The following is a 27,582-nucleotide window of genomic DNA, read 5'->3' as shown; positions in this document are numbered from 1 at the left end:
TAATGCAAACATGAATCCTGTGACTTTTCTTTATGTCCAAACACACAAAACACACACACGAAACGAGTCAGACCTGCAAAGCGCTGAGCCCGTGCGTATCCAGCTGAGGCCACAGAGCAGCCTCACAGCCCTGCACATCAAGACTGACCCTTCGTAAAAGTCCCATAGAACAGCCAAAAGCATCTTTACTGAAAAAACTATTTATTTGTTTAACATAAAATATCTAGTGTGGACTTAAACTATCCAATGTTGCATCAAACAAAGGAACAAAAGGAGTATTTTACAACAAGCTTGATATACACAAAGTTTTTAAACATTAAAATGTACCCAGCTTAGAAACTGTACATTCAAACACAGGAAAACATTCAATGTTCTTTCGGCAAGCATTTAGGAATAATAAATCATCCCATGAAAGCACACTTGGAGAATTATTTTTCCCACAACAGCTTTGCACATTAATATATTGGACAGTTGGCAAATCTCTGAATCCCACTATTCTGTTTGCTCTCGATTTGAATTCAAAATTATCTCACTTTATTGTTTTAAATGAACTAGCTATATTAATTCCTTCATCAGTGAAAAATACTCAACAGTGTGTAAAACAATCTTTGGAAGTGTATTATATACATTAATGGTGTTGCCATATTAACAAAATATGACTTGTGAGTATTTATAGGCTATTGTGTATCAACCCAAATGTTCTTCAGTTTTTCAGTGAACAATCTAAAATGTCCTTCCATTATTAATTATATGCAAGGACCTGCAAAACCTGAACTTCAGTTCTGTTTCTTCAGTGCCCGGTAGGCTCCTACTGATTTCAGTGAGGCGGGATCAGCTGCGGTGAGCTCCTACCTGTCTTTCTCTATTCGGCTGATCCAAAGCCCATGAATGTCCGTGGGAGATTCTCCGAGACTTCAGTGAGCTTTGGATCACGCCTTAGGCATCGCTGTCTCTAAATCAAAGACCCAGAGTATGAAGATGTCTCAGCAGGACCAATCTTGGTAGTTATATCAGTAAATACATTTTCAACGCAGAATTCATAAAAAGAGAAAAGCAAAAATGCCTTCAGTTTGTTTTTAATACTGTAAATGTCACAGGTTAAAACAGAACTACTCACCGGCATCAAAAGGTTTTGCATTACCTATAAATCTTTACCTGGGAAATATTTTATTTGAAATATACATATGTGCAATTTATGAGATATATACTTTGCCTAAAACTCTCTGAATGCACACTTTGAAGGCCATCACAGTGCAGTCCTTTAGAACTGTTGAATATTGACTCAAAGAAAATGATGTGTGAACATTAGCACTGGAAAAGCAGAATTTTAACTAAAGGCGCTCAATAACAGACACACAAACTTAGCAGCTAGGCTGTAAGGTGGCATGCCTTCAGGCCACGGATGTCACGCACTTTATATTCTTTCTCACCTCTAATGCAGGCTAATGCCCCGCTGAATTCTCCCAGAGGCCATCCAATTCTGGGGTGTCCCCCGACTGTAAACACAGCTAACGGCAAGCCCACACGGCGAAAGGCACGTAAGCGTCCGGATGTGCCCTTGTCAGGTGTCACTGGCACGCTCTCAAGTGCCTTAACCAGCAGGAGAAAGACGACTGTGGTCAGAACTGTCATTAAAGGGTGAACAGTCCATACTATGCAAAGGCAAAGCAGGTTTTCTAGCTCACTGGTCACAAGTGTGGTCTAATATCTGCCCTAAACCCATCCAGGAACTGCCTCCTCGCTGCCAATGCCCTGTCCATCTCTCACACGTCGGAGGGACAGTCCGAGGGAAACAAGTCTGTCTCTGAGGCAGCACTGAGCTACCCGGCTTGCAGAGCAATAGGGAGAATTATCCAACTACAGCCCGACAGAAGGAGGTGAAAACAAATTACTTGCACTGGTTGTCGGCACCGTGAGAGCCCTGTCTGTGTACCAGGGATCGACTGGAACTTGAGCTCGCTGGAGATGGAGTATACGGGGTACAGAGACAGCAGAGACAGAGAGAACCAAACCAGCACACAGCAACAGCCACTGGGACAGACAGTGTGTTTCTATGTCATCAGCCACATCTAAAGTGGGACCCCCTGTGAGCTGAATTCATTTTCATATTACTGTGAAAAGGAAAGTTTGCCTGTTTAGACCAACTGCGTCTGGAGTCTTTCATTGCAGTCACCATCATAGAGTGGCAAACGAATGCACAGACATTTTGGTGCCTTGTCAGACTTTAACTTTTCTCAGCAGAAGGTACCCACACACAGAATATCAATAACCTCTTTGGCCTTTTTTTATTAGTCTGAGTTTCCTCATTTTCTTTAAGGAATTATCCACGTCTAATTTTCCTTCAGCACCTTAAACAAACAGTCTAACATGTCTTGGAGCATTATACTGCAGTACAGTGCTGTAAAACCCTAAGTGAAGTGAACCCCAAATGTGTTCATTTGTATTCCACCCAAACACGGACTCAGTAACCTATTCTTGCCCCACAGAAAAGGGGCCTGGTTCCCAGAATACTTAAAATATTCTACTGTGCAAACATTTGTTGCACACTTACAGGAGACAACTGGCCACACGTACTATAAAAATCTATTGCTTCCCACAGCCTAGTGATTACCATTTAGTCCATCTCACTTACATCTGGCTGCGTGTTCCGCAGTCTGGAATCCTGAAAACTGAGACGCGGGTGAGACTTGTCTCAGCTTCCTTATGCATTTCCTCGCTGCACATGCACAGACTCTGAAATCTGAATTCCTGTATAGTGACAGGTTTCTGACAAACAAGACAAACTTATCCTCACCTGAACTCTGTTACATTCTCTGACAAGAGCAGAACCATCAACCTCGAGGAGCGACATCTGAAGGAGTGAAGTTCCTCACCTAAGGATGACTGCGGTTCGGCTCTTCCCATGATTTTTGTTCGTTTACGACATAATGCCAGCTACGTTCCTTCGTCACCAGATTGACGTTACAGTCCACGTACAACCAGCAGCTATCAAAAAGTTCTGCCCAGCTGTCAGGAGGCCAGCTTTTGTTGGGAGACACCTGAAAGCAGCTCCAACCAAACGGCTACATGCAGCTGTTCAGACAGAGGCATTTTTATCAAAGGTTTTGGCTACACCACTGTGAGAACATACTTAGGCAAATTGAGCAGAAACATACCTGGAACCATGCAGAAAACCACAGCGTGCATCTCCACACACAAAGAGACACCAGTACAGCTGAAGCAGTCTTCACCAAGCAACAGAAAGAGTGCTCAATGATTCTGGCAATGTTAGAAAAGTCAAATTCTGCTCCAAACCACGAGGATTTATGTTTCTTATTTAAGGTTCCATCTCTGTGGCTAATACCCCTCCTCACTGACTCAAACTACCTGCCTTGGATGGGAGAAACAGTCAGAAAATCGTTTCCAAGCAATCAGTGCCTGTTAATTCTCAACAAACAGAACCCATAAGCGAGGGAACTAGAAAGCATTGGTTGATTTGCCGTTATCACATTTTGTTGTTGTTGTTGATGGCTAAAAAGTGCAAGGCAGGCATCTAATTCATAAAACCTATTCTGTAGTGCATGGAATCCACCGTGTGCTATGCCATGTACACAATAAATATTAATCTTTTGTTTTTAGGCATCGAGAGTACATTATTTTAATTACAGCTTATACTGAGTTGCATTCAGTTAGCTATTTGCTTGACACGGGACATTTTAAGCTGAACAGCTGACCATGCAAGCACAGCAGACTTAAGAAAAACCCTTCCTGCTAAACTTCAGATGATGTCTGGATCAAATGCCTCTCAATACAGAAGTAAAGTATTTATGAGTGTGAGCAAAGAGCAGCAGAGACACAATTTGCTTAGGTTCAACCCAAAAGTTCCTGCAGTTTGACACGTGACATTGGCAGTGACAGTATGGTCAGCTTTCTATGCTTCAGGGTTGGATTTTTCGTGAAAGTGATCTTGCTCGTATCATTCATGTCCCATCATTCCTGTGATCCAGAGTTTGACCTGGTGACCCCCGGGGAATGAGATCCTCTCCCAACCATCTCCTGTCCCCATTCTCTGTGGCTGGACTCCTGTAAGCCACGACCTTTTGTTTCAATGGGCAAGAAGCAGGAAGCCACAGCAGCCAGCAGGCAACAGCCACTGTAAACTACCAGTGTTAAATAGACTGAAGATTCCAACATCACCTGCAGAAAAAAGGCAGAAAATACAAAATATACCCCTGAGCCTTATCACAGAAAGAAATACAAATACTAATGTAGTAGTAGAAATTTTAATTACAGTATTGGAAAAAATGTTTAATGTGCTGCTGCGTACTTGTGACTACACATAGCTATTAAACACTGACAAAACAGTCTGGTTTACAAGTGCCATGAGGTGCTGCTGCCCTTATGTATTAGACAGGACTTAAGCAAATCACAAGTTTCCTACCTAGCCATCTGCAGAGCCACTGCTTCTGACACAGTCAGCCTGGCTCCCCTAAGCTCCCTGCCTAGCTCTTTCCTTTTTTCCAAACCCTGAAGGTTTGTAGCCCCCAGGACTTCCACCTGCAATCTCAAGAGAACGGTAGCATTGCACCGTGCACAGAAACTCCCTGCCTCTCACAAATCCCATCTCCAGGTGATGGCTTCCAAGGTGTCCTTACATCCATCCAGCAGCCTGCTTCTTGGTTATTTATCCCCAACACATGGAGGTTTGGAGCAAGAGGTAAATCCAGAGATGAGCCTGAACTCTCCTCAAGGAACACAACAACCCTCCTTCAACACATCATGCACAGATCGCCCTTGGTTTGGCCATTAGAGCAGAAAAGCAGGTTCTTGTGCCCTCAGTCTCAGAAGAAGGGATTTTACCTGTGCAATGAACGGGGTTATGAGGGCTCCCACTCTGGCCATTCCACTGCATGTTCCCAGGCCCAAAGCACGTGTGGCTGTTGGATAAACCTGTGAACAAAGCATCGGCCCATTAATGCTAGTGGGAAGTTCTCCCCCCTCCAGTCTCCTAAATCAATGGAAATTAATAAGTGGTACTACAGCAAGTTCTGTTAGACAATGACAATGAGATAATCAACTCGTATCTGGGGTAAGGTCCGTTGTGAAGAGGTCATAAAAATGACTTCCCACCATGTGCTCACTCCCCTTAAATATTCTCGTTACAAAAACAACCTCCTTACCTCAGGAGTGTAAACATAAGCAGCCTGAAATCCTCCTGAAATAAAAGCTCTTGCAATGAAGAGCAGCACAGTAAGAACATTTCTGTGAGAATAAAAAGGAGAGCAGTGTTTGGGATTGTTCTGTACAAGCTGTTTGTTTAACTTGGAGGCAAGTGCAATAAAAATGCTAAATTCGTTAGAACAATTCCTTTTGTTTTTTAATGAACCCTTTGTATTTTTTCTGGACCTTCACTTTAACAATGATGCCAAACAATCTGCATTCCCACAATCACATCAGTTTTCTAAGTGTATCCATTCCAACTGACAGCTGTGGCCTATTGAAATAAGCAGCAAATGCCTCAGCTTACCTAAATAAGGAAAATATATTCCACGTTATGAATGGTGCTAACAAAAAAATGGCACACGTGAAAAGGAAACGAGAGTGCAGCTTTAAAAGACACAAAGACTTTAAAAGACATTTAAAAGACACGAACCTATGTACTGCCTCGATATTTGCAACTTTGTAAGATTCTTATTACAAGGCTTCCGTACTATGAGGTTGTTTTGTACAGAGCCTGGAAAGGTTTACATTCAGAGAGCTCTCCTCTGGCTGTTAGGTCATTTCCTTGTTCGTCAGCCCCAAGGTACAGACATTGTCGCACGCGTGCGGCATGGAGGTCACACGGAGTCAGAGGCAGACTCTCAGACCTCAGCTGGAAATTTGGTACTGTTAAGATTCAAGGGCAGAGCTGCCAATTGACTTGTTCTTTGGAAAATCTGCATGAAGGACAGATACTGAACAATACAAAAATGTGAACCCAAGTTCTTCTGAAAATCGGGCCCCATGTACCTGCAATCCCAGCATCAAGCTCCACCAGCCATACTGCACACAACTTTGAGGTTGTGCCAGTCTGCATCTATTGCTTCTCATGTAACTGTGCCATAGCACTTAGACCACCAAGAGCCCAGGACATGTGAAGCAGCTGGAGCAGCTGATGGGAGGCAGAGACTGTACCTTCATTGTGACTGCCCTGGTACAGTCAGCCTGGGGAAGCACAGGTACTGAATGGCAGAGAGCAGCACCTGAACCAGCTACTGAGGCTCATGACATCAGATCTGATTTAAAAATTGTCCAATGGTTACCTCCTACTCAGACATAAGCTCTTACTTTCCTCTTTGGATTGTTCTGTTGCAAGATTATAGTGAAGGATTTCTCCTCTCCTGCTTCTTTTAGTTTCCTTCCAAACTCTGGTGAGAAAACCTAACACCATCCTTAATTCTCTCTCCAGTTGAGCATGACCATCTCATGGCTTTTCAAACCACCACTTCCAGTTCTCCTGCCATAATCAAGAGAGAACATGGATGAATCAGATATACCAGTTGTTCACCATATTTTACTTACCTTCCAACACAGAGAAACAGCAGAAGACTGCAAAGCGAGAAGACAAAAAAGGACAGGGCCATGGTTTTCTTGCGGCCTATCCGATCAATAATCCATAGTGTCACTAACACACCTGTAGAAGGAGACAAGTTGACTGTTGGGAACTGAGCAAAGGTGGAGGCTGCAGCAGCTGGCTTTTAACATAGGCTGGGTTATTTAGGCTTCAAATTTTGTTGTCTCTTTCTTTGAAATACTTTGCTGGCAGAGGCATCAGGCAGGGGTGTAGAATGGATTGCCCCAGCCATCAGTACCACATGAAAACAGCAGCTCTGTGTCCCAGCTGGTGAGCCTTGCTCCATGTCCACAGCCCCACCGGCTCACACATCCACCCGCCCACACACTCAGGGGCTACACGCTGATGTAGGAGTGAGCAATCAACTCTGACATCTGTTAACCACTGGTTATTGTGGTGGTTATCAACATGAATGCTAGAAATGCCTGCCTTATGTCTCACTGGAATATCTTTTGTTCAACTGGAATATCTTTTGTTCAACTTCTGACCATTGTTCCCTGCTAACCTTCCTACTGCTAGATTTGAGGACTCTTTAGGACTTAGTATTTTGTTTACATTGTGTTATTTATATGCTGCCATCAAATTATTTCTCACCTGCTTTTGCTAAACGAAATAGATCAAGCTCTGCAAGTCTCAATAACGTTAATATTCTCTCTTAGGCAAGTTTTCCAGATCCTTTTAAGAAGCAGACGTACAGCAAGTGTGGGGATTATTTGAGCATCAGAGTTGCCAATGTCACATTCAGAGGTATCCCTGCTAGCATTTCTTACTCTTACCTCAGTATGTCTCAGGATCAAAACACTCCTTTCAGCTATAGCATCAGTCCAAGAGTACATATTCTCTTTTGTGTCCACTGTCCACCGACATCCTGCCCAGAATGACTAATATGCAGGACCGTCCTCCCACTAGGTAGGGACTATGCACAGTCATATACTTAACAGTCACATATTTAACAGTCATGAACTTACAACTTTTCACCTATTAAATAGCTTCTCTTTGAGCATTTGTCCCTGAAACTATAATCTAGAACAGTGAAAATAACTTAACCGCTGCCTCACAGTATTATTTCAAGCAGGTTAATACTGAGAAATCATCTTCTACATCTGAAGAAGCAACAGCTATTACATACTATCTTGCTTGTCCTGTGTCAAACTGTTCTTTGAAATTCACTGGAATTGTCTGAAAATCATGACTGAGGTTGGACACAGAACTTTAGGAAGCAAGTTCTCCATTGATTCACTATACCCATGATTCTTTAAAATAGTTCTGAAAAGTCATTTATGGATAAAGGTTCAAGTGATTCTGCCCATTTGATTCAATTGTTACTCTTCCTCTGAATGCCTAATATGTTTCTTGGATAGAATCCATAGTCAGAGGGACCATTACAGCTTCACAAAGCAATTACTAGTGATTTTCTCTGTAGTGATCACACGGGCAGTGAAGAGAGCTACAGCTACGGTGTGCACTGCATATATGAAGCAGCCCAAGCAAGGAGCTCCAGTGCTATGGGAAATACATTGGCATTAGGCCAGACAGAAGAGCCTATCTCTTTGCTTGTACCAGAGCCCACTCCAGTCACGCTGAGCCACTGCCAGTGAAGAACTGGTGCTTCTTGTTGCCACTTACCGGGGAATTCTGACAGGGTTGTCCAGAGCAGATCAGTGTAGTCTTCCTCTGTCAGATACTCACAGGTCAGGCTGCACTTTGCTTTAACTTCTTTCCTTCTACTGGATACTGTGGGAGGAAAAAGAAAAAGAAAAACCCAAACATTTAATATATTTTAAGTAATCTCTTCTCTGCTTACCTTCCTTTACTCCTGCTATGTCTTTATCACTCTTAGTGTTTCAACTGATAGAAGTGGTGTACTGAAAAGACCCTGCTGCCCAGCAGGTATGTTCTACCTGCAAGATATTGCTGAAACTGAACAGTTTATAATCTTATTTATGGCAGGATGCCTTACCTCTGCAATCATCACTATCAGAATGAAAACTTACACTTCCTTATCAGCTGCATAGGCTTAATTTTCAGTCCAGGGCTCATGCCAGTGAACAGAATTAACATCAATAATTCAGTTTCTCCCTACGTAAATTGGGATACTAACAATCTATACTTTGAGAAGATTGAATAATACCATGTCTGTGTAAAATCAAGTATTTTTAAAGGATGCATGCTCTTTTGTGGAGGCTAACCAGAGCTAGACCTCTCACATAGCTAATACACTGCGGAACTAGCTTGGGATCTGTGTCTTCTCCCAATACTACCGATCCTCTTTCCAGAATTTTCCAACTATCAGACAGTTTTCACTAATTACCAGCGTTCTGAATACAATCATGCCTCCCCTGGGGAATCAAACTTTTCAAGCCTCTTCTTAATGCAGTCAAAGCTTTTTTATTTTTAACACAAAAATCTGCAACAAAAAGGGTGATGGTTTCCCATTGTTATCTTTTTTCTCAGCAGGTCTTCACAGCTTGAGAACCTGGGAGCTCCACAGCAGCAGCAGCTATCTCTATATCTCAGAACTAATTAGGTCTGTCAAATCTGGAAACTTACATTTATTCAATCACTTTTTTCTCAAGAAGGACAGATACTTTTTCTAACAGGTCTCCTTTGAAGGTTGTCTTGCTGTTTTACATTTTGGGCTCAGAGACACTGCAGGACCTCTCTGCATTGTACAGGAGTCGAGGAACAGTCTATCAAAAATGTTTAAAATAAGTAACCCTTTAAGTGGATGCCTTAAAATTTAGGCTGGCAGCCACAGTCCTTTCCAAATTAACAGCAGAAGGTGATCTAATAAAAGAATTCTACCACTTAAGAGGGTCTATTTAAAAAGAAAAGACAGACTAGTACTCACTGCTGCAGACGTCTCCTGCTTGGAAGAACTCTGTAGTTAATAAAACTAACCCATAATATGAAAAAGCATTGGAAAACCTGCGAGGAAGAAAATGAGAGAGGAAGTCTTAGCTGATCAAACCTATAGTAAACAATATGAATCAAAATTGAACCCGCTGTGTGAGGACTTCCACTAAATGCTACCTCAAAGCTATTTCCTATCAGTATTTAGAAAATGAATGGGCAATTAGATTGAGAATGCTAGTGATGGGGTGCTTTAATAAATTACAAATCTATACAGGTTGGGGTTTTTTTTGAGGAGGAAGTTGTTGTATTTTAGTGACACTGTAAAATACCTCCATTAAAAACCAAATAGAATTGTGCTGGCACCGAGCCATTTATATTTCCTCTTACCATATAAACCAGAGTAACAATGTGGTCCATCTAAAATGGGGCGTAAAAAGGTCCCTCATTTTTCCTCGGTCTTCCTGTTGAAAACAAGTGGAAGTCAGATGATCCGGGCACTCACTGGTCCTGGACTGGAGGATGCAGAGTGGCAAGGGATAATACAATACACAGTACTATGTACTACATCTCAGATGAGTGTGTGGTTTCAGCTGAGGGCTCTTCAGGTTGTAGGAGCCACATGAGCTGGGATCCAAGTAAAGAATTCCTCTGCCAAGGGGAATACTCTAGGAGCATAATGATATCAAAAGCAGTTCATGCACAGGGCACACTACTCCTCCACATGGAAGGTGAGGATCTGTCAGAACAAGGTAGGGCAGGAAAAAGGCAGAGCAGAACTTTGCCAATCTACAGGTGGCATATGATTCACATGACCCACAGCCAGCTCCCGCAAATTAGAGCGGCTCCTCAGGGCTTCTGATGTAGGGTAAGGTACTGAGGAATTACAAGCAGCACTCCTGCAAGCAGACCCCTTTTAAACTGCATGGTTCTTAGAGAGAGACAGTGGAGGGCTCAGCCCATAAACTCGTGGTTAAGTACTTTCCCACCCCACCCTGAAAACAAAACCACCCACAACTTGGGAGAGTGTTCCTGCACAGCCCATGAAAATTACTGAACCAAGCATTTGTGAAATGCACAAGAGCTCAAATCCTCACTGATCCAGACCTTAGAAAATCAAACCTCCAGTACCAACACAGTCCTGCCTAGCTTTACAATTTTGCTCTTGTTAAATCTACAGGTCTCCCTCTGCTGTCCTTCCTTGCTGGCTAACTTTGTAACTTTCTTTTCTTATAAAAGTCTGCTCTCTATTCTGTAAATACAGAGCTGCTTTATATGTTGACAGGGGTGCTGAAGAGTTGGCCGCATAAAGCTGAAATGAAAAAAAACCCAATGCAATTCATACAGTAACATGCAGCTCAGAAGTAACAGCCTGAATTACTCCATGCGTTAGGACTGAGTAGGAGCTTGCAGCTTTCTCACCCCAGAAAATCAGGATTAGATTAAAAATTAGGTACAGCGAAAGAGCCAAACTCCATCTTGTCTCATGAGTTCAGATCTCAGAATTCTGATCTGTGTTCTTCGGTAGCCTCAAGGTTTCATTTTCTTTAATAATAGGGTCTTTGAGGTTAAGTAACACTAATGCCCACTTTAAAGGTCCTTTTCACTTTCAGGATTTTCATGTAAATAAAAATGAGAAACTAACTCTTCCTCACTGTGAAAGCGGCATATATGATCATCTCTCATTTTTTTATTACCGTTTGAGAGATTAAAATTAGTCTTAACATTGATTATTTGCTTATAAAAATACATATGAATGTAGCACAGTTTCATTGTATCCCACATTATTAATGTGCCGGTTACCTGTACATACCTGTCTGGAAATAATTAATTTTCCCAAAGGCATTGGAGCTCCATTTTCTGTTGCTATCCGTTTTAAAGTGGCAATTGCTTTTTCTTGATTTCCAGATAATACATCATACCTGGCACTTTCTGGCAGCCACTAAGAGAGCAAAGCAGATCACACGCACAACGATGTCAAAAACACAGCAATAAACAAACTGGGGATTTTCTTTGTGGGCTTACAGTGGGAAATCTCAGTGACTCCAGCAGACTACTCATGTAAGAAAGGATTACAGAACTAATCTTTAACAATTCAGAGAACCACCTTTCTGCCAAATGTCAAATTCCTCATTAGGTTTTAAGAAACTGAAAAACCCCACTTTCACCGTAAAGCCAGAACTCCAGTCTAAAAATCTTTTCCTTCTGTTACTGTGGTGTTATTAATGAGAAGTGTTAGGCATTTTTGCAGGTTCTTTACATTATACCTTCTCAGTAGGAAAGGCAAAACATCCAGGACAGATAACAAGATGCTTTAGGCATTCCAAAATTTGCATTTTTAAGCTCCTTTCAAAACCAAGCATGTTAGCACCTGTATAACTGGAGGTATTTCTGACAAACAATATCAGTGACTAAAGGAGTAACAAGAGCTGCTAAACAACCTGACAAGGACATACATCTCTGAGGAGACTGAGTGATCGGCAAATATATTACCTAATAGTGCACTGAAGCTCAAGTTTAACTCATATATGTCTTATTTTAGAATCTGACCTGCACTATGCAGATTTTGCCCCTGGTTTGGGTGGATTTTTTAAGGGAACAGTAATTATAAAAGTTATGATTTTGACAAAATAATTAAAAAATCTAAATACCAATCAGGGAAATAGCAACAGCTTTTAATGAAATGTTGATTCCACTGAGCTTAGTTGAAACAAAGTCATTAAGTTGGAGAGGTTCCCAGGCTTGATTTGATTTCACAAAATTCCAGCCCACTATTGTCCTCCAGCAATTACAGTCACATAAACGCAGCTCTCACTGGAATGTTTTTACTAGCTCCCTGTTGAAACAACCACATTTTTGCCATGATTTCAGATGTTTCAAAGAAGACACCAACAGAGAGCTCAAAACTGTCACAATTTCCTTCATTCAGGTTACAGAATCAGGTAGAGAAATGGTAGATTAATGGAACATATATTTGTCTTTGAAAGAATACCTACAAAACATAGGACAGCGAAGAGCAAAAGTGGGAGGGCAGAAAGAATGAGAAGCCACCGCCAGCCAAGAGTGGGCATCACCAACACTGCTAGAAGGACTTCAAACACAGTCCCAATGGCCCAAAAGACCTGCCAAAGGGAAAAGAAAGTCACAAATGAGATCAGGAGTGCTCTTAAGGCCTCCTTCTTCATGTCATTCCAAGATGTGCTCTCTAGGGACAGCTGGAGAGAGAAATGCCCGCGACATTTCAAATATGCACCATTGTATGGAGATAGAGTCCAGACATTTTAAAGGGATTTGTTTAAATGTTGCAGAAGTTAAAATGTTAATTCCTGAAAACCTAGCACTGACTTTCTCTAGACACTTATGTTTAACCGTAGGTAGCTTCTCATAAGGAACAGACTCATCACATGGTGCTTCTTAAGCAAAATGACAATTATGCTATTTGTTTTCCTTACCAAAACCAGGCTACCAAAGCCACAGAGTTTGGCCTGTAGATGAAAGAAGGAATCGATGCCTTCTTAGCCAATAATGGAGCTGGCATCCTCTTGCATATCCTACCCATACAGGATTATTCTCCTTTAGATTATGAATCCACTTAGCTCATTATTTAATGCTCAGGATATATTTCTAACCCAGGGTTGCTCAGAGGCAGCCAAACTGTGGCAGAACAAAAGTGACACAGAAAGGAGTAATTCAGCTACTGAACTCTATTTATGAAAGATTAATCAACTGAATGTGGGACCAGCCAGTAGATATCTTAGAAGACTGGTTTTGCATTGAGAAGCTGTTTCACTTTGGTGAGGTTTTCCACAAGGATGCTCCTTCCAAACTGACTGATGCAGACAAGTAATAGTACTGTTCTCTGACCCTTCAACCATCCATTAAAGGGCTGTGGATTTTGCCTTGAAGTATTTATAGGGCAAAATTCTGCTCTCTGTGACTTTGATACATTTGGATTGAATATGGCGAGCTAAACTTAGCCCTGCGTTTACTGAACAGTCAGTTCTCCACTACCCATTACTGAGTTGTAGATTAATTCCACCATGAAACTAGGTGACACCCAAATGGCTCCCCTCGTGCGAACTGCAGTAACTTGCGCAGCACCGGATGCAAGTTAATTTACAAAAAGGCAGATTCAACAAAAAGAGTGGAGCACTACATGAATGCTTTATGCTGCTTTTGGACCTGACGTAGTGCTAGTGTATGGGGGTAACCTCAACTCCACACTAACTTCGACAATCAAGATTTGACTGCAGCTATGTGGCAGATCCAGTCAGTAGGATTGAATGGATGTAACCAACAGCAGAATTTGTCCCTCTAGGGACTAGTACGCATAGCTACACTGCTCACCTCTATTAATAAAATGCATTTTGCTCTGGCTTTCATTGGAAGGAATTCAGCATATAAGGTTACCCTGTAAAGAGTGAACATTGAGAAAAAAGTCATGTTAGCACATTGAGAAAAATGCCACGTCAGCACAACGAGAGACGTTCAAACATTTCGTTGCCTTTTATTGAAATTGCCAAACCCACAGTAGTAATGCAAAACCCTTCCTAGTCCTCAGAGTCAGCAAGACTGTGGACACTGGTTCAGAGTCCCCTTTCTACATCAGAACAAAACCCCTTTAGTTCATCATTGCAATGGAGCGCAGAATTTGCTCTGTTTGTGTGATTTTGTAACCCTATAACTGTTAGCTAAATGTAGCGGTTCTTGATGCATATGTTTTTACAACCCTGCTCTGGTCTGGGACAGGTATTATGCCTGTTATTTTCAGTGTGGTCCATCAGCATTCATCACAAACTCTTGCTGGGTAAAGTATTTTTCAGGGCTTTACAACTGGCTCAGAGAATTTCACATTAGTCTACTTTGCCAGGTTTCAATTCTCCATGAGGCGAATACTTTCAAGGTCTGATCCTGTTACTGGTATAAAATAATTTGCATTCTTTTATTGTGGGAATTCAAAAAGAAATCATCTAACTCTGCAGAGTCTTTGTTTCATGACTGTGCCAAAGAGTAATGGTACAGCTTCTCTGTGAGTATTTCCTGAGGATGAACACAAGGGCCAACAGCCAGTCAAGGCTCTCTTGTCTTCTTCAAACTGTCTGGTAAGACTTGTTGTTCTTTGCTCCTACTCCACATTCCATTGACTCATCCTGTTTCTGCCTCTAAACTCCTTAGGCTTTCTTTGATGTTTGTGACAAAACTCCTACTAACTTGACAAACAGTGGATTGATCTCTGAGTAGCTTCCCAAAACTCAGTTCATTGAAGTACAAAGTTGCACACAACATTATATTAAATCAGTGATTAAGAGGAGAAGGAAGTAAAATCACGAAATGAAATGTAGAGCAGTCCCCTATACATTGCAGGAGAAAACAGGAGCTGATTAACGCCATACAGAACTGCTTCCTTAAGAGAATACTCCATATCTTTGCAAGTCTGGATGTTGGCACTGTGAATGAATAGTCATACTCAGTGTTAGTATCTTGCAGAAAATTCCCAGAGGAGGCCACAGCTTCTCAGGTGCAGCTCCTACATACATAAAGATAGAGGGATATCTGCAATAGTCTGTTAATTTATTATTGCTGGATGCTTTCTTTTTAATAGCACCTTTCATAAAAATCTCTCTCTCGTACCCATTACAGAATATACAATTATAAAGATATCCATGTCATTCCACTGAAAATCAGCCACTCAAATGCAAAGTTACATAGCCTACTAAAGGATATTAGAAAGGAGCTACTTTTCATGCTTCAGGCATATTTACTCCTCTGTCAAAGGCATTACGAGTACAGTTAGAACAAGAAACAGACTCAGCAGCAATGGAATCCACTCTGAGTTCTGTAATCGGCTCTTCCTTCCCCCTCATTAAGTCACGTAGCCTTTGCGCATTATCCGCCCCTCTGTAAAACGGCACTAGCTGTGCTGTAGCTGTTCCACTGGGGCTCTGTGAAGCATCATTAATATGTGTGTGCAGTACAAGGCATTATTAACTCTGATGCTTTGTCTTTGTTGTTCTCCTGCCTCATTCCAGTTGTGCTCAGTTGGAACTGCATGGCAGAAACTGCCTCACTGTTGGTCAATACACAGCGGGCTAAAGACTTTCCTATCTTACATACACATTATGCTTTTGTGCAGCTCCTAGAGGTGGGCAGGAGAGCAGTAAAAGAAAATTAATAATAGTGTGATGTTCTATCTCAGCTCTGAATCTTTTAGCTGGGACTGGCAATAGAAAAGATAGGATATTGACTTGTGAAGAAGTCTATGAGCCATCAATCAAATTTAGACTCTGACTACTCCGAAATAGCACCTCCATGGGGCAAAGTATCAATTATTAATAAGGATGAAAGACTGCACAGAGAGAGAATGGCTGTACTCTCCCTTTTACATTTATAATTAAAAACCTAGAGCAGAGTTATTTATTCCAGGTGGAAAATTTAGAGATCCCCCTCTTCAGTGAATGGAATGACACAGTAATAGAGAAATATCCCGATGTTACTTTCTTGTGTCTGAGCCATCAAGATACCTTCAGTGCTCCAGGTTTGGGCTGTGTGGTTTTGGAACTCCAGCTCAGGTGCAGACATGAAAGTTCAGGCTCTGACTGAACAATAATCTGCAGTTTTACAATCAGGAGTCAGGGCTCAGCTCTGCCTCTAAACCCTAGTGTTTAGCTCATGACCTATCTTGCAACAAGACCATGGCATCCCTTACTAATCTGCCAATACAACCTAGCAATGCAGCATTTAGGCACAGCTACAAAATACTGTCTGTTGTGTTTTACCCACTTCTAGGTGGGCTCTTTGGGCGTCTCCTTTTCACCATGGTTTACCTGAGGGAATGAGAGAAGTGTAAAAGGACTTAAGGCATATAACATATTATATTTATGAACCCACCTTGTTCACTTAGAAGTCATTGTAAATGTGATTCACCTCAGTGATGAATTAGGTATCTTCGAAGTCTCCTGAGAGTTTAATATACTAGTTCCAAAATACTTAGGAAAAAATGGGTTTGGGACAACTGAACAGAGGCCTGTTTTCAATTTAACATAAGCATTTAAAAAAAAAATAAATAGAAAGGAAGTTTGGACTTGTGTATATTTACTTACGACTGAGGCACTCCTCCAATCCCAAAGCCCACCAAGCCCCTCAGCACCAAGATCCAGCTATAGACCGGTGCAAAACCACTGAGGATCCCATAATAGAGCGTCCACAACACGCTGATCTTTAGGCCCTGTATTTAACAAACAAGCATGGGGAAAAGAAAGTCTCTGCTGTAACACAGATTAACAAAATGTAAAGAAAGTCTCTGCTGTAACACAGATTAACAAAATGTAAAGCAGAGCTTCAACTGTTTTTATTTCATGGGAGGTCAATTCTGGCTTAATTCTGCCTCATGCATGTGGACTATGACATCTGTGAACATCATGCACTGAAATATCTACACTGTAGAAATATTAGAATATATTCTAGGGAGCTGAAGACTTACTGTTTTTCTCCCATATTGGTCTGAAATGTTTCCCCAGAGGGTGGAGCTGGACATCATTCCCACAAACACCACCTGTGAAACACCAGAAAAACGTCTTCCCCTTAACAACAAGACAAGTGAAAATTTCCATATGACAGCAAAGAGAGCATGACTTCACCGTGAAACTAGAAAATTTCAGCTCTCACAATAGAGCAAATGTCCAGGTGTTCTGGGTATAGTTCCTTTGCAGTAGAGATTATTAAAGAATTATTCCTGTAGTGGGATTTTTCAAAAGTCATTCAGCATTAGCCTAACTTCACTTCCATTGACTTGAAAGAGGATTTGCTATTGCCCAGGAGCGGGGATGAGTGTCAGCAGACTGTTCAAGCCAAGGCATCTCAGCTTCTTCTAGTGGTGGGCCCAGTTTCAGTAGTTGCCTTGCTTTTGTTGAGGTCATAAAACAAATCTCTGCCAGGCTACTTGTCATCACCTCATCCTTATCTTACCTGTTAATTTGTGAACTACCGAATTAGACCAGTGCTCAATACTTTTGAGCTTTTGATAAATGGAAGAAAATTAATTATAAGAAATTACTGGAGAGCAGAAGTTGCCACTAAATTGAAATAGTTCTCTTGTTTCTGGGTTGGTTTTTTTTTGCTGAAGGTTCTTCATAACCCACCAAAAAATCTTTCATCTGCTTCACAGCAAGGCCCCACTGAGAGTTTCATTAGCATTACTGAGGGGACAGGCAAGTGGAGACATGAGCAAGTGCCTGGGTTGGAGAGGGGAAGCAACCAGGCAAATCAGCTTTGCAATTAAAAGATCCATCCAGTGACAAACCTGCCCAACACTAGAAAGTGCACTCTGGTATTATACACATTGTGAGCCCAGCCCTGGAAGATGCTGAGTTCTCCAGTTCCAGTGAACATATTTATGAATAAAAGCTGATCAGTGTTGCTTGAAGTCTGCAAGATAGAGCTGTTCTAGGAGCCCAGTGCTGATGCAGCACTTCTCAGCCAGCTCACCTCCACTCTCCTATTGCCACTCTCAGCAGGTCGTCTCAGATTTGAATGGAGTTAAAATTAGATCTTACAACTTTAGAAAAGTCTAAAAATACTGAGGTGTCAAAGGAAATATATTGTACCCCTTTCAAAGGTGACACCAAAAAGTATAGTTTATTCCGTAGATGGATAGAGAAATGAAATCCTGCTCAATGAAGGTAATGGCAAAACCCAAGCACATTTCCCCCATCAGCTCATTAAAACCACAGGAATTTTGTCTGAGAAAGAAGTGCATACTCAAGCAATAAGTGGTGTAAAAAGCAGTTCTGTTTGTCAAAGCTTTTGTCTCATGTCCCCTGACCCCTCCCCTTATGATTTTGCTCACCAAGAATAAAATTGTGCTGAGCTGAAAGAAGGAATAAGACCCTCCTTCAGATGGTCTGACTGCATCCAGGTATGGGAAAGGACATGATATTAACTGATTTGAATCTACTGAGCATTTTGACCAATCTACACAACACCACAAACGGCACCAAAAGCTAAAGGAAAAAGAAATGTAGGAACAAAAGTGCATGCCACACAACAGTGGCATAGCTGAGAGAAGGGTCCCAAAACTAGTTTTCTTATCCCTAAAGGCACTGGATGTTTCCAACATCATAGCACCATACTTAGAGGTGGCATTACAAGAGCTCTGCTTGCAAAGATCACTGGGTGATCCACCTCAAAAATTGATTGCTTGCTCTCTCTCACAGCTCCCAGTCTGTCTACGTACAAGCAAGCCTAAATGTGGTGAGAGAGAAAGATTTTCAAGACAGACAGTAAAAATTTACCAATTCTTTTTTTCCAACTAATCAAATGGTTTGAATTTTAGGATGAGTCTGAGTCAATTCATATATTTTCCTGGAAATGCCATGAAACTTTGAACCTGAAACTTGCAAAATTTCCTCAGTTGTCACTGACTTTCACTTCTTCAAGCTCTGGCTTTTAAAAAAGACTCATATATTCTTCTGAGCCAAAGGCAATCTGCAAAGGCCATGAACAGATTTAACTTTGGGATATAAAGCATAACGTCTGAATAACAATGAGTGGAAAAACCTTACAGAATACAGGAGCTGTCAGTTATTTTTCCTACCGATGTGAGCAATGCAACCTGCCAGCTTGGTAATCGCCACTCACAATGAAGCTGAGGAGCTAGGATACTTAAAATCATCATTTCCATAGCGTCTGCCATCTAGAAAGGTAAAAAAGAAACAAAAATAAATAACTGCCTGAAAATTAGATTGACATAGCAGTCAATAATACACCTTCTTGAAATTAACCTTGTTTCTGCTGGTGCATTCCCACCCTGTAGGTGAAACAAACCAGTTATGTTTTGCAAGGTACAGTGGATGTGCACAGTGTAAAGAAAAGAGCAACAGGTGTGCTTTTAAACTGATTTCTGATTGTCATAATGTTTAGTAACACTGGCAGAGAGGATTCAAAGGGACAAGTCAAAGATTATGGGTGGGTGATTTTGAAGAGGCTTGTCTGGTCAGTCATCCAGGTTCCTTCACTTCCATATTGCATATTACAGGGATGAGCTTTCAGCTCCTTTAAGAGACAGATTCAGTCAGAACTGTTTATTGCCTTATAACTTATTCCCTTTCTCTCTTATACACAACTTCTGTATATGTATCCAATATATTGACAGATCATCTGCAGACCAAATTCCACTACTGATTTAGGATCTACACCATGGCAGATCGTAACCTTATATGTAGACAACAGCTGGTAAATACAGGCTCCAGGCATCATTACCCTAAAATATACCTCAGTAGATGTAACATATAGTGCTTCAGAAACAGCAGAAAAGTACAAACAAAGCCTGTCTTTCTGTTCTTGATAGCAAGGTTAAAACTAGAAGTACTGGGTTACTGTTCACCTGAAACTAAGATTACAATAATACTGACGAATACAGAAAATAGAGATTGTAACTAATGGGATGAATGTGGTAAAATCACTGCCTGAAAACCGAGATCTGCTTCTGTAGGAATTGCCTGGCACCCTTTCCATTTGAAACAAGTATTGGAAGTAGGGAATCAAAATGGTTTTTCAAACCCTGATTTATAAGAACTTCAGAGACAGAGAAATTGATCACTCGTTCATTACCCCCACAAAACAAGTTTCAGTCCAGCTATCAACTTAGAACCTCAGGTAAAATTCCTTCTTTATTGTACAGTCATCTGTTTGGAGACTTTCTGTCAACAGAGTATGGCTACATTATTTGAAATCACTGAGATTCTCTAACTGATGATCATGCAATTGACCTTGATAATAATTACTTGCCCATGCTAATCCAGTAATAACAGACAGCTTCCACTGGAACTTTCCGAATCCAATGGCTTCCACCGCATCTTCCACCATGAAAGTATCTAGAAACAAAACAATTCTAGTGCAGAAGTGTATTTCTTTCCTAGTAAAAGCTATCCCTTGAGACAGCATTTTCTGTGAATGTAATTACTTATTAACTGGGTAACCTACTGAGATATAAAATATATATGACAGATAGCTACTTAGCTTCTATACAGTTCCTACTCAGGAAAATCTCTGTGTTCTTCAGGAATTGTGCTAAAGCCAAAATAATTCTAAATATTTCTAGAATATTTTATTCACATAGAAGCATGGCACAAATGACTCCAGCACATGTTCAGCCTATTACTCCTGGGAGTGACTCCACCAGCCACTGTATTGCAGTTTCCTCTGGTGAGAAGTATATGAGCTGTTCAACAGCACATAGCAAGAGTATGCAAGTGATGGAAAGTGCAGACAAATATTCTATTGCATGGAGAATTAAACTGTAATTATTTGAATCAAGATTTCATTCAAGACACATATAACTTAAAACATACTTTTGTTAAAAACGCTGATGGTTATTGTTTCCCACACATTGTCAGGACCTCATCATTTTGTTCTATCTGAAGAAGCTGAGATATCTCACATTCCTTTGCTCAAGTGCAAAATTAAATATAAAACAAAAATACATGTTGATAATCAAGTTGTTTAAATCAATTTAAGTCTCAAAGTTTTAACGATCCCAGCAGTTTAAAAAGTACATTTGCCACAGAAAAGCTTTATCTAGCTAAAAGCTGGACATCCTCACAAAGCAGAAGACAAAAACAGAACCAGAAGAAAATCAAACAAAATCTAACTGATAAAATGAAGCAGAGATATGGTTAAGGCCTCAGTTTGTGACTTCAACCCAGGTATCTGATGTGATGACACTGAAGCTCAGCACATTGGGTTGTTGCATCACTTGCACTTTCTTGGGCAACGTGCCAACTGAAATTCTACATATATCTGCAGACTTGCACTGATGCACTGAGTCTTTTGAGAAACTCACTGAGCTCACTCCATGGTGTTCTGGCTTCCTATTCCATCAATATGTTAATAAGTAAGTCCCTGGGAAAATAGTCATCCTACAAAATTTTATATGCCTTGCACTAAGACAAAAACAACACTTCTCATGTCTTCTGCATTGGTGTTGCCTTCAGGGCAGGCAGAACTTCTCTGCTAGGCAGAAGCCAGAGGCTGGGATGTGCGTTCCTTCTGTCCCTCCTGTCCTCTAGGCAAGGAGGAGGCAGGAGCACTGCAGAGGCTTCACGCTCAGGCTTGAAGGTGAGCCACGTGTAACTGCTCCAGTAAACTTGGCAATGTTTTAGGAGCACTGAGCACTTCTAAAGGAAACTAAGACAAACCTCCTGTATAAAATAGGTGGTGACAACTGGATAGACAACTCCTTAAAAGGTTCTTATTACAGGTAATATAAAACACATAAAGCATCCCCCAGAGAACAAGGTAGCTAAATCATGATTTTCAGATGTAACATAATTTGCCTGTGTTATTGTTTCCTTCTTTTATCTGAGGGTCTTTAGCTTCTCTAAGCCCAGTGTATTCAGCCTGGCTGCAACATGACTGAAGTGAAGAGGCCATACCTTCCTCCTTACAAGAAAACAGGAAACCTACTCACCATCAGTTGGGTTGGCAAATTCTTTTGGCACTGCAGCTCCATCTTCTAGCTCAATAGGCTCTAGTTCTGTCCGAACACCCTCAATCTGAATTTCATGTTCTCCTGAAACAACATCCTCATCTGACCTTGAACTTTCCCCAGTGCGGCGAAACTTGACCACCCTAAGAATACAGAAACATGGATTAATACTTTGGTGGGTCTTTTCCACGTCGGAGCTGTGTTGGTTAGTCTTCAAGCCCTATTTGGTCAAACAGCGGCCAGGATTCTCCCCACCCTCCTGTCTCCATTTCACATTCAGGGAGAAGGCTGTGACTTTCCTTTGTATCTGCTTTTAGATATGGTGTCCTGTTGGTTGCTACTGGCTTTGGAAAAAGTGCAGAGGTACATTGCTATGTGATATAATCATCATTTTTGTACAAAGAGGGTGTTATCGTGCTAATGTACAAAGTTATAAAAACATACAGATTATATAAATATGGTTAAATCATACATATTTAATGGTAACCATGTTTTGTGTGCCTAGAGTTTTATTGCAAATAACATAGCTGTGTCATTGAATTTCAAGTGCTTTGTCCTTGTAGGAAGAACCCAAATTCAATTTTCCACATCACTTTCGTGGGAGAGTTTTTTGTCTTAGGAGAAGTGGAACTCCTGAAATTTGTCAGATTTTTAAACATTACTTGGTGAAGTAGGACTCAAAAGATAATTCAGTGAATTGACTAATTTTTTTTCCATTATGGTGATGGTTCTGTGGCTATAAATATGATTGCCTTCATTTCTTATCTTAAACTGAAGTTGTTAATATTATATAATTAATGAAATACCTGTATCTTAAGAAACTATTTGATTTCCAGTACTTGGTTCATCCATGCATTTTTTGACTCTCTTACTTAGGTAATGAGGTGGGACAGAATAAGAAAGTGAATCAAAGGATACTTCTTTTTTCATTAAGTTCAAGTCAAGACTGAAGAGTGTACCTGCCTGCCAGCTCTAGCCCTGGCATATGAGATGACAACTGTCACATGAGTGTCATGCTCACAGCTGTCTGTGTTTTTATATCATTTCTGACACGAGCTGAGAGATAATCACCTAATCTCTGCAGCAAGGCCACGGAGAGAATAAGACATGAAAACAGAACTTTGTTAAATTGACACAACTTTCACATTTTGGTTAAAGTGATTTTGTGCAATGCTTAACGTACATAGAGGAGGTCCATCTTCAAAAGCAAGGATTTTGAAACAGACCTTAATGTAACAGATTCCTCAAGCTTCCTTCACTTTACCTGCAACATCACTGTAACTTTTTCATCTTGGCAACTGACAATTTCTTGGACTTCAGTTAAATAGTTTCTTGGAAATAGATTAGTCTTGCTACTACCTCTTCTGACTTCCAATACCTGAACATATTAATACTGCAATAAAGATTAGCAGAGAGCCTCCTGAACTTCAGTTTAATCTTCTGGTTTAACGGTCAGCAAAACTAAGCTATCAGGATCCTTGCCAACTGCAGCTGCAGCAAACTGACAAGCATGTATGACGCTTTTAAAGGTGATCTGAAAGACTTTTCATATTTGGCAAGACCTCAACTCTTATCTTCTCTTACAAGTGCTGATGACACAATCAATACTTAATATACGGGTAAAATGATGGGCAACCTACAAAAACTCCTGTAAGTAGATTTTGGTCCATTGTGGACAAGGGGATGAAGGAAAGAACATCTCAGTCACCCATGGGGTTTTTTACAAAGTGAGGCGTCCTGACCATGACCAGCCACTCAGTCCAGCTTATGATTTCACTGTGGTAGAAACATAAAGCAGAGGGACATAAAACATTTATTTTTCCCACAGCCCTGGCACATGTAGTATTTCCCTGACCACATACCACCTGGGGAATTGCACATATTCAATTCACTATTGATATTCTGGCAGGAACCTGAAGGGAGAGAGCAGTACATTGACCATTTTGTGAGGTTATCACTCATCTATAGGACAGCCTGCTTTGCAGACTGTCGAAATGTTTTGGGATGATTTTTTCAGGGAAACAGGGAATTCCAAGATGTGTATGGGGCAAATATTCCTTGTTCTATCTTAGTAATGCTCTCATCTGCAGCAGGAAATGGAAAGGTTTTCTCTGGCCTTTATGTCTTGACTGTCTCTCTTTGTTTTGGCTCGGATAGAGTTAATTGCCTTTGTAGTAGCTAGTATGGGGCTATCTTTTGGATTTGTGTTGAAAACAATGTTGATAATGTGAAGATGTTTTAGTTGTTGCTCAGCAGTGCTTACACTAGTCAAGGACTTCTTCAGCTTCCCGTGCTCTGCCAGGTGCACCAGAAGCCGGGAGGGGGCCTGGCTGGGACAGCTGACCCAAACTGACGCAAGGGATATTCTGAGGGAAAAAGAAGGAAGGGGGAGACATTTGGAGTGGTGATGTTTGTCTTCCCAAGTAATCCTTCGCATGATGGAGCCCTGCTTTCCTGGAGATGGCTGAACACCTGCCGGCCGACGGGAAGGGGTGAATGAATTCCTTGTTTTGCTTTGTTTGCGCAAGCAGCTTTTGCTTTACCTGTTAAACTGTCTTTATCTCAACCCACAAGTTTTCTCACTTTTACTCTTCCGATTCTCTCCCCCATCCCACCAGGAGAAACTGAGCAAGCGGCTGGGTGAGGGTTAGTTCCTGGCTAAACCACAAATGTCCTATTTCAGTAATGTTCTCATCTGCAGCAGGAAACTGAAAGCTTTTCTCTGGCCTTTATGTCTTGACTGACAAACAAGAGAGTCACAAATGTTGTTTTCTAAGATAACATTTCAACATTTTAAACAGAAGAACACAGAACAAAACCCCAGGCCTCTTTGAAATTAATGAGAAAACTAAATTGACTGCAACAAAACTAGGGTTTATCTCACTTTTGGATTTGAGGTATGCAAAGTATACTTCACTCAGTTTTAAGAAAAGACAAATGGATCAATGAAACTCATCTGAATTCAGGTTCATATTTAGTTCCATTGAGAAACCCAGTTTTAAATTCTCTTAATCTGATTGGGTTTTTAACCTCAGTACAACTGTCTTGGCTTGAATTTCCTTTTGCTGACCATACAGGACAAACACAAGCAATTATTACTCTTGTGTTAACATTGTCACTGAAGATATAATCCTCATATGACCCACAAAATACATACTCTCAGCAAACACACACTGAAATTCGTATGCCCATGAGATTACTTTTTTATTACAAAGGGCAATTAGCATCATGGTACCATTCACGTCTTATTTGCAACAGCTTTACAAGCACCTGGGCTAACTACACAGGAAGGAAACTTTTATATTTGTATTTTTTTAAGGGAGGACTATTACTATAACTTCAGCAGCCTCAAAGCCTGGCGCAAAGTTCATTGAAGCATATGGATACCTTTTCCCTGGATTTCAGGAGTTCTGAAGTTCCATTACTCCATGGGATTATGACTGCAAATCATAACCAAATACAACCTATGCTGGTAACTGTTCAGTGTCCTAGAAAACCACAGGCAAAATAAACATACCAATAAAAGCCTTCCTGAATTTAAAGTACCTGATCACAACCCCCCTGTATTACTGTTTCTTATTTTGTAATATTTGTTCAGGTAGACTTTCAGAACCGACCATTTTGGAGATGATGGTTCCAGACGCTATAGGAAGGCAGTGACTGATCTGAAGATTGTAAATACTTCAATGGCAATCTGAACAGAGAGCTATCTGGCCACATTCCTCATCACAGCAAATAAAAATATGTTTATCACTTAGAAACCTATGAAACAAATTGACACAACTGAAGAAAAAAACACACAGTGATGTTTACTGTTCCATACTTGCAAAATTCTTCACAGCTGAGACAACTCAGAGAGCTGCATTTGTTTGCAAGGTCTCACAGCACTGAATAAGTCTAATTACACCTACATTGAAAGGTACTTTAGAACATTTTTCTGGTTTGTTTTGGTTTTTTTAAAGATTGGGAAAAATGGCCTAATGAAATCATGTCTTATTCTTTTTACTGACAAGCTGAATGCATTCGAACTAAGTATTTAAAAATATCTGAAGTTCATGTCCATTTTCCCAACTTATTAGAAACGTTATGGGACAGTTTGCTCTGTCATTGACATGAGCTCATTAATATTTAAAATCCGCTTTAAGCATTTATTCCCTGCCTTGCAGAGTAAATGATTTATAAATTGGAATATGTTTCAGAGCACCTGATAATGGAGCATTAGGAGGCATGCACTTGTTTTTACAGGAAACCTTTTGCACTCATGAAAAGGAAAGTAAATACTAGTGTTAAAAGGCAGCAATGCTTTCATCACCTTTTTGCACTGATCCAGCAACCACATCCCAACAGCAAGGAGTTCCTCACAAATAACAGCATTTTCCCTGTGCAGCAATGTTGCTTCTCCAAAACAGGCAGTTAGCAAATATCGATGATACTCACTGCAAGCACACCTTTGCAAAAAGGGTTCTGATCTGCAATCGCTCCGCGGCATGAAGGAGGAAGCTGAGGAAGATGCCTTCCCTAGCACAACGTTATTTACAGATGCAATCCACCTTGCAAATGCAATAGTGACGTTTCCTCTCAAAAAATCTTTTGGCACTTCCTCGGTTTTATTCCACTCCTCCTTATTTCTACCACCATCAAGTTCATGCAAAAAATAAAAATTGAGTGAATTTACATAACAAATGGATCACTGCAGGCCCCCAGGATGCTGAAACCAGGCAGCTATACCAGGAAAACGGCCTGCTTCCCTGGGCCTAAGACACTTCCTAGAAATAATTCCCTTAGAAATCACCAGGATGCACAATATCCCTGCAGCCCGTGTAGAAGAAATCCTGTGCGTCCCCGCTCCCCTATCGGTGCTACTCACGGCAGCTGTCTCAGCTGGAATAAATCATCCTCCATTGCCGGGCTGCGTCTGGAGGAGCTGCTCTCATCGCTCTCGCATGGCGGGGACGGCTGGAGCTGCGGGCGGGCGGGCGCGGGCGGCTGGACAGCTCCGGCGGCGCCGGCAGCCCGCACCGAGCGGCGCGGGCACGGCTCGGCTCGGCGGGGCTGCGCTCCGCTGGGCTCGGCTCGGCGGGCAGAGCCGGACAGCGGCCCCCTCCCCTTCCCGTCCCTGCTCTGGGGGTGCCACCTGCCAGCCCCGGGCTCGGCTCCCGTGTCACCGCCCGTCCTCGTCCCCTCGGGGATCAGCGCCTGGGGACCGGCCCATCGGCAGGGCGCAGCCTCGGGGAGTATCGCGGACGAGGAGAAGATGGAGCGGACGGGATGGAGACATCCACGGGGAAAGCCAAGCTGGTTGAGGTGCCTCCGCTCCCAGGAGGACAGCAAAGGGTCTTCTAGGGAGGAAGGACACCAGCCCGCTGGGCGGCAGGACTGCTGAATTTCGGCGAGGGGCTTCGCAGAAAATTATATTTTTACAGTGAAAACGTTTCAGGAACGCAAGGACAGTTCTTGTACGTGACCCCGTGTAGCGAATTGGTAGGGTTTCCGAGCGTGCGCTCCTCAGATGCAGAATGAGATTAGTTTGTAAAAATCTCAGTTACTTACCCAAAAAGATATGCTGTTACCCCTGTCGGCCTTCTCCTTCCCCTGGAAGAGACAGTTTATTTGTGCATAGGCCTGCATTTACAGAAGAATCCTTTGCAGAGAA

At 41.5% G+C, this 27,582-nt stretch overlaps 1 protein-coding gene across 2 annotated transcripts; it reads right to left on the bottom strand.

Moving 5' to 3' along the window:
* Positions 1-229: 229 nt before the first annotated feature.
* Positions 230-27,582, bottom strand: SVOP (SV2 related protein). 2 transcript variants are annotated; one of them, XM_064465957.1, is made up of 16 exons: positions 27,480-27,582; positions 21,912-22,072; positions 20,231-20,316; positions 19,038-19,136; positions 16,926-16,997; positions 16,546-16,670; positions 13,793-13,856; positions 12,442-12,567; positions 11,259-11,387; positions 9,836-9,909; positions 9,444-9,520; positions 8,219-8,326; positions 6,541-6,652; positions 5,160-5,241; positions 4,840-4,929; positions 230-4,176 (listed from the first exon to the last, which is right to left on the bottom strand). In XM_064465957.1, exons 3-16 carry the CDS (start codon positions 20,306-20,308, stop codon positions 3,970-3,972), a joined length of 1,443 nt encoding a protein of 480 aa, XP_064322027.1. In that variant the 5' UTR covers positions 20,309-20,316; positions 21,912-22,072; positions 27,480-27,582; the 3' UTR covers positions 230-3,969. The 2 variants fall into 2 exon arrangements, with proteins under 2 accessions (XP_064322027.1, XP_009511848.1); XM_009513553.2 differs by lacking the exon at positions 27,480-27,582 and adding an exon at positions 26,797-27,467.

This window comes from Phalacrocorax carbo, chromosome 15, assembly GCF_963921805.1.
Source record: "Phalacrocorax carbo chromosome 15, bPhaCar2.1, whole genome shotgun sequence".
NCBI classification, from domain to species: domain Eukaryota; kingdom Metazoa; phylum Chordata; class Aves; order Suliformes; family Phalacrocoracidae; genus Phalacrocorax; species Phalacrocorax carbo.
The sequence above is the reverse complement of the archived record's forward strand: the minus strand, read 5'-3'. Positions and strand labels throughout refer to the sequence as shown.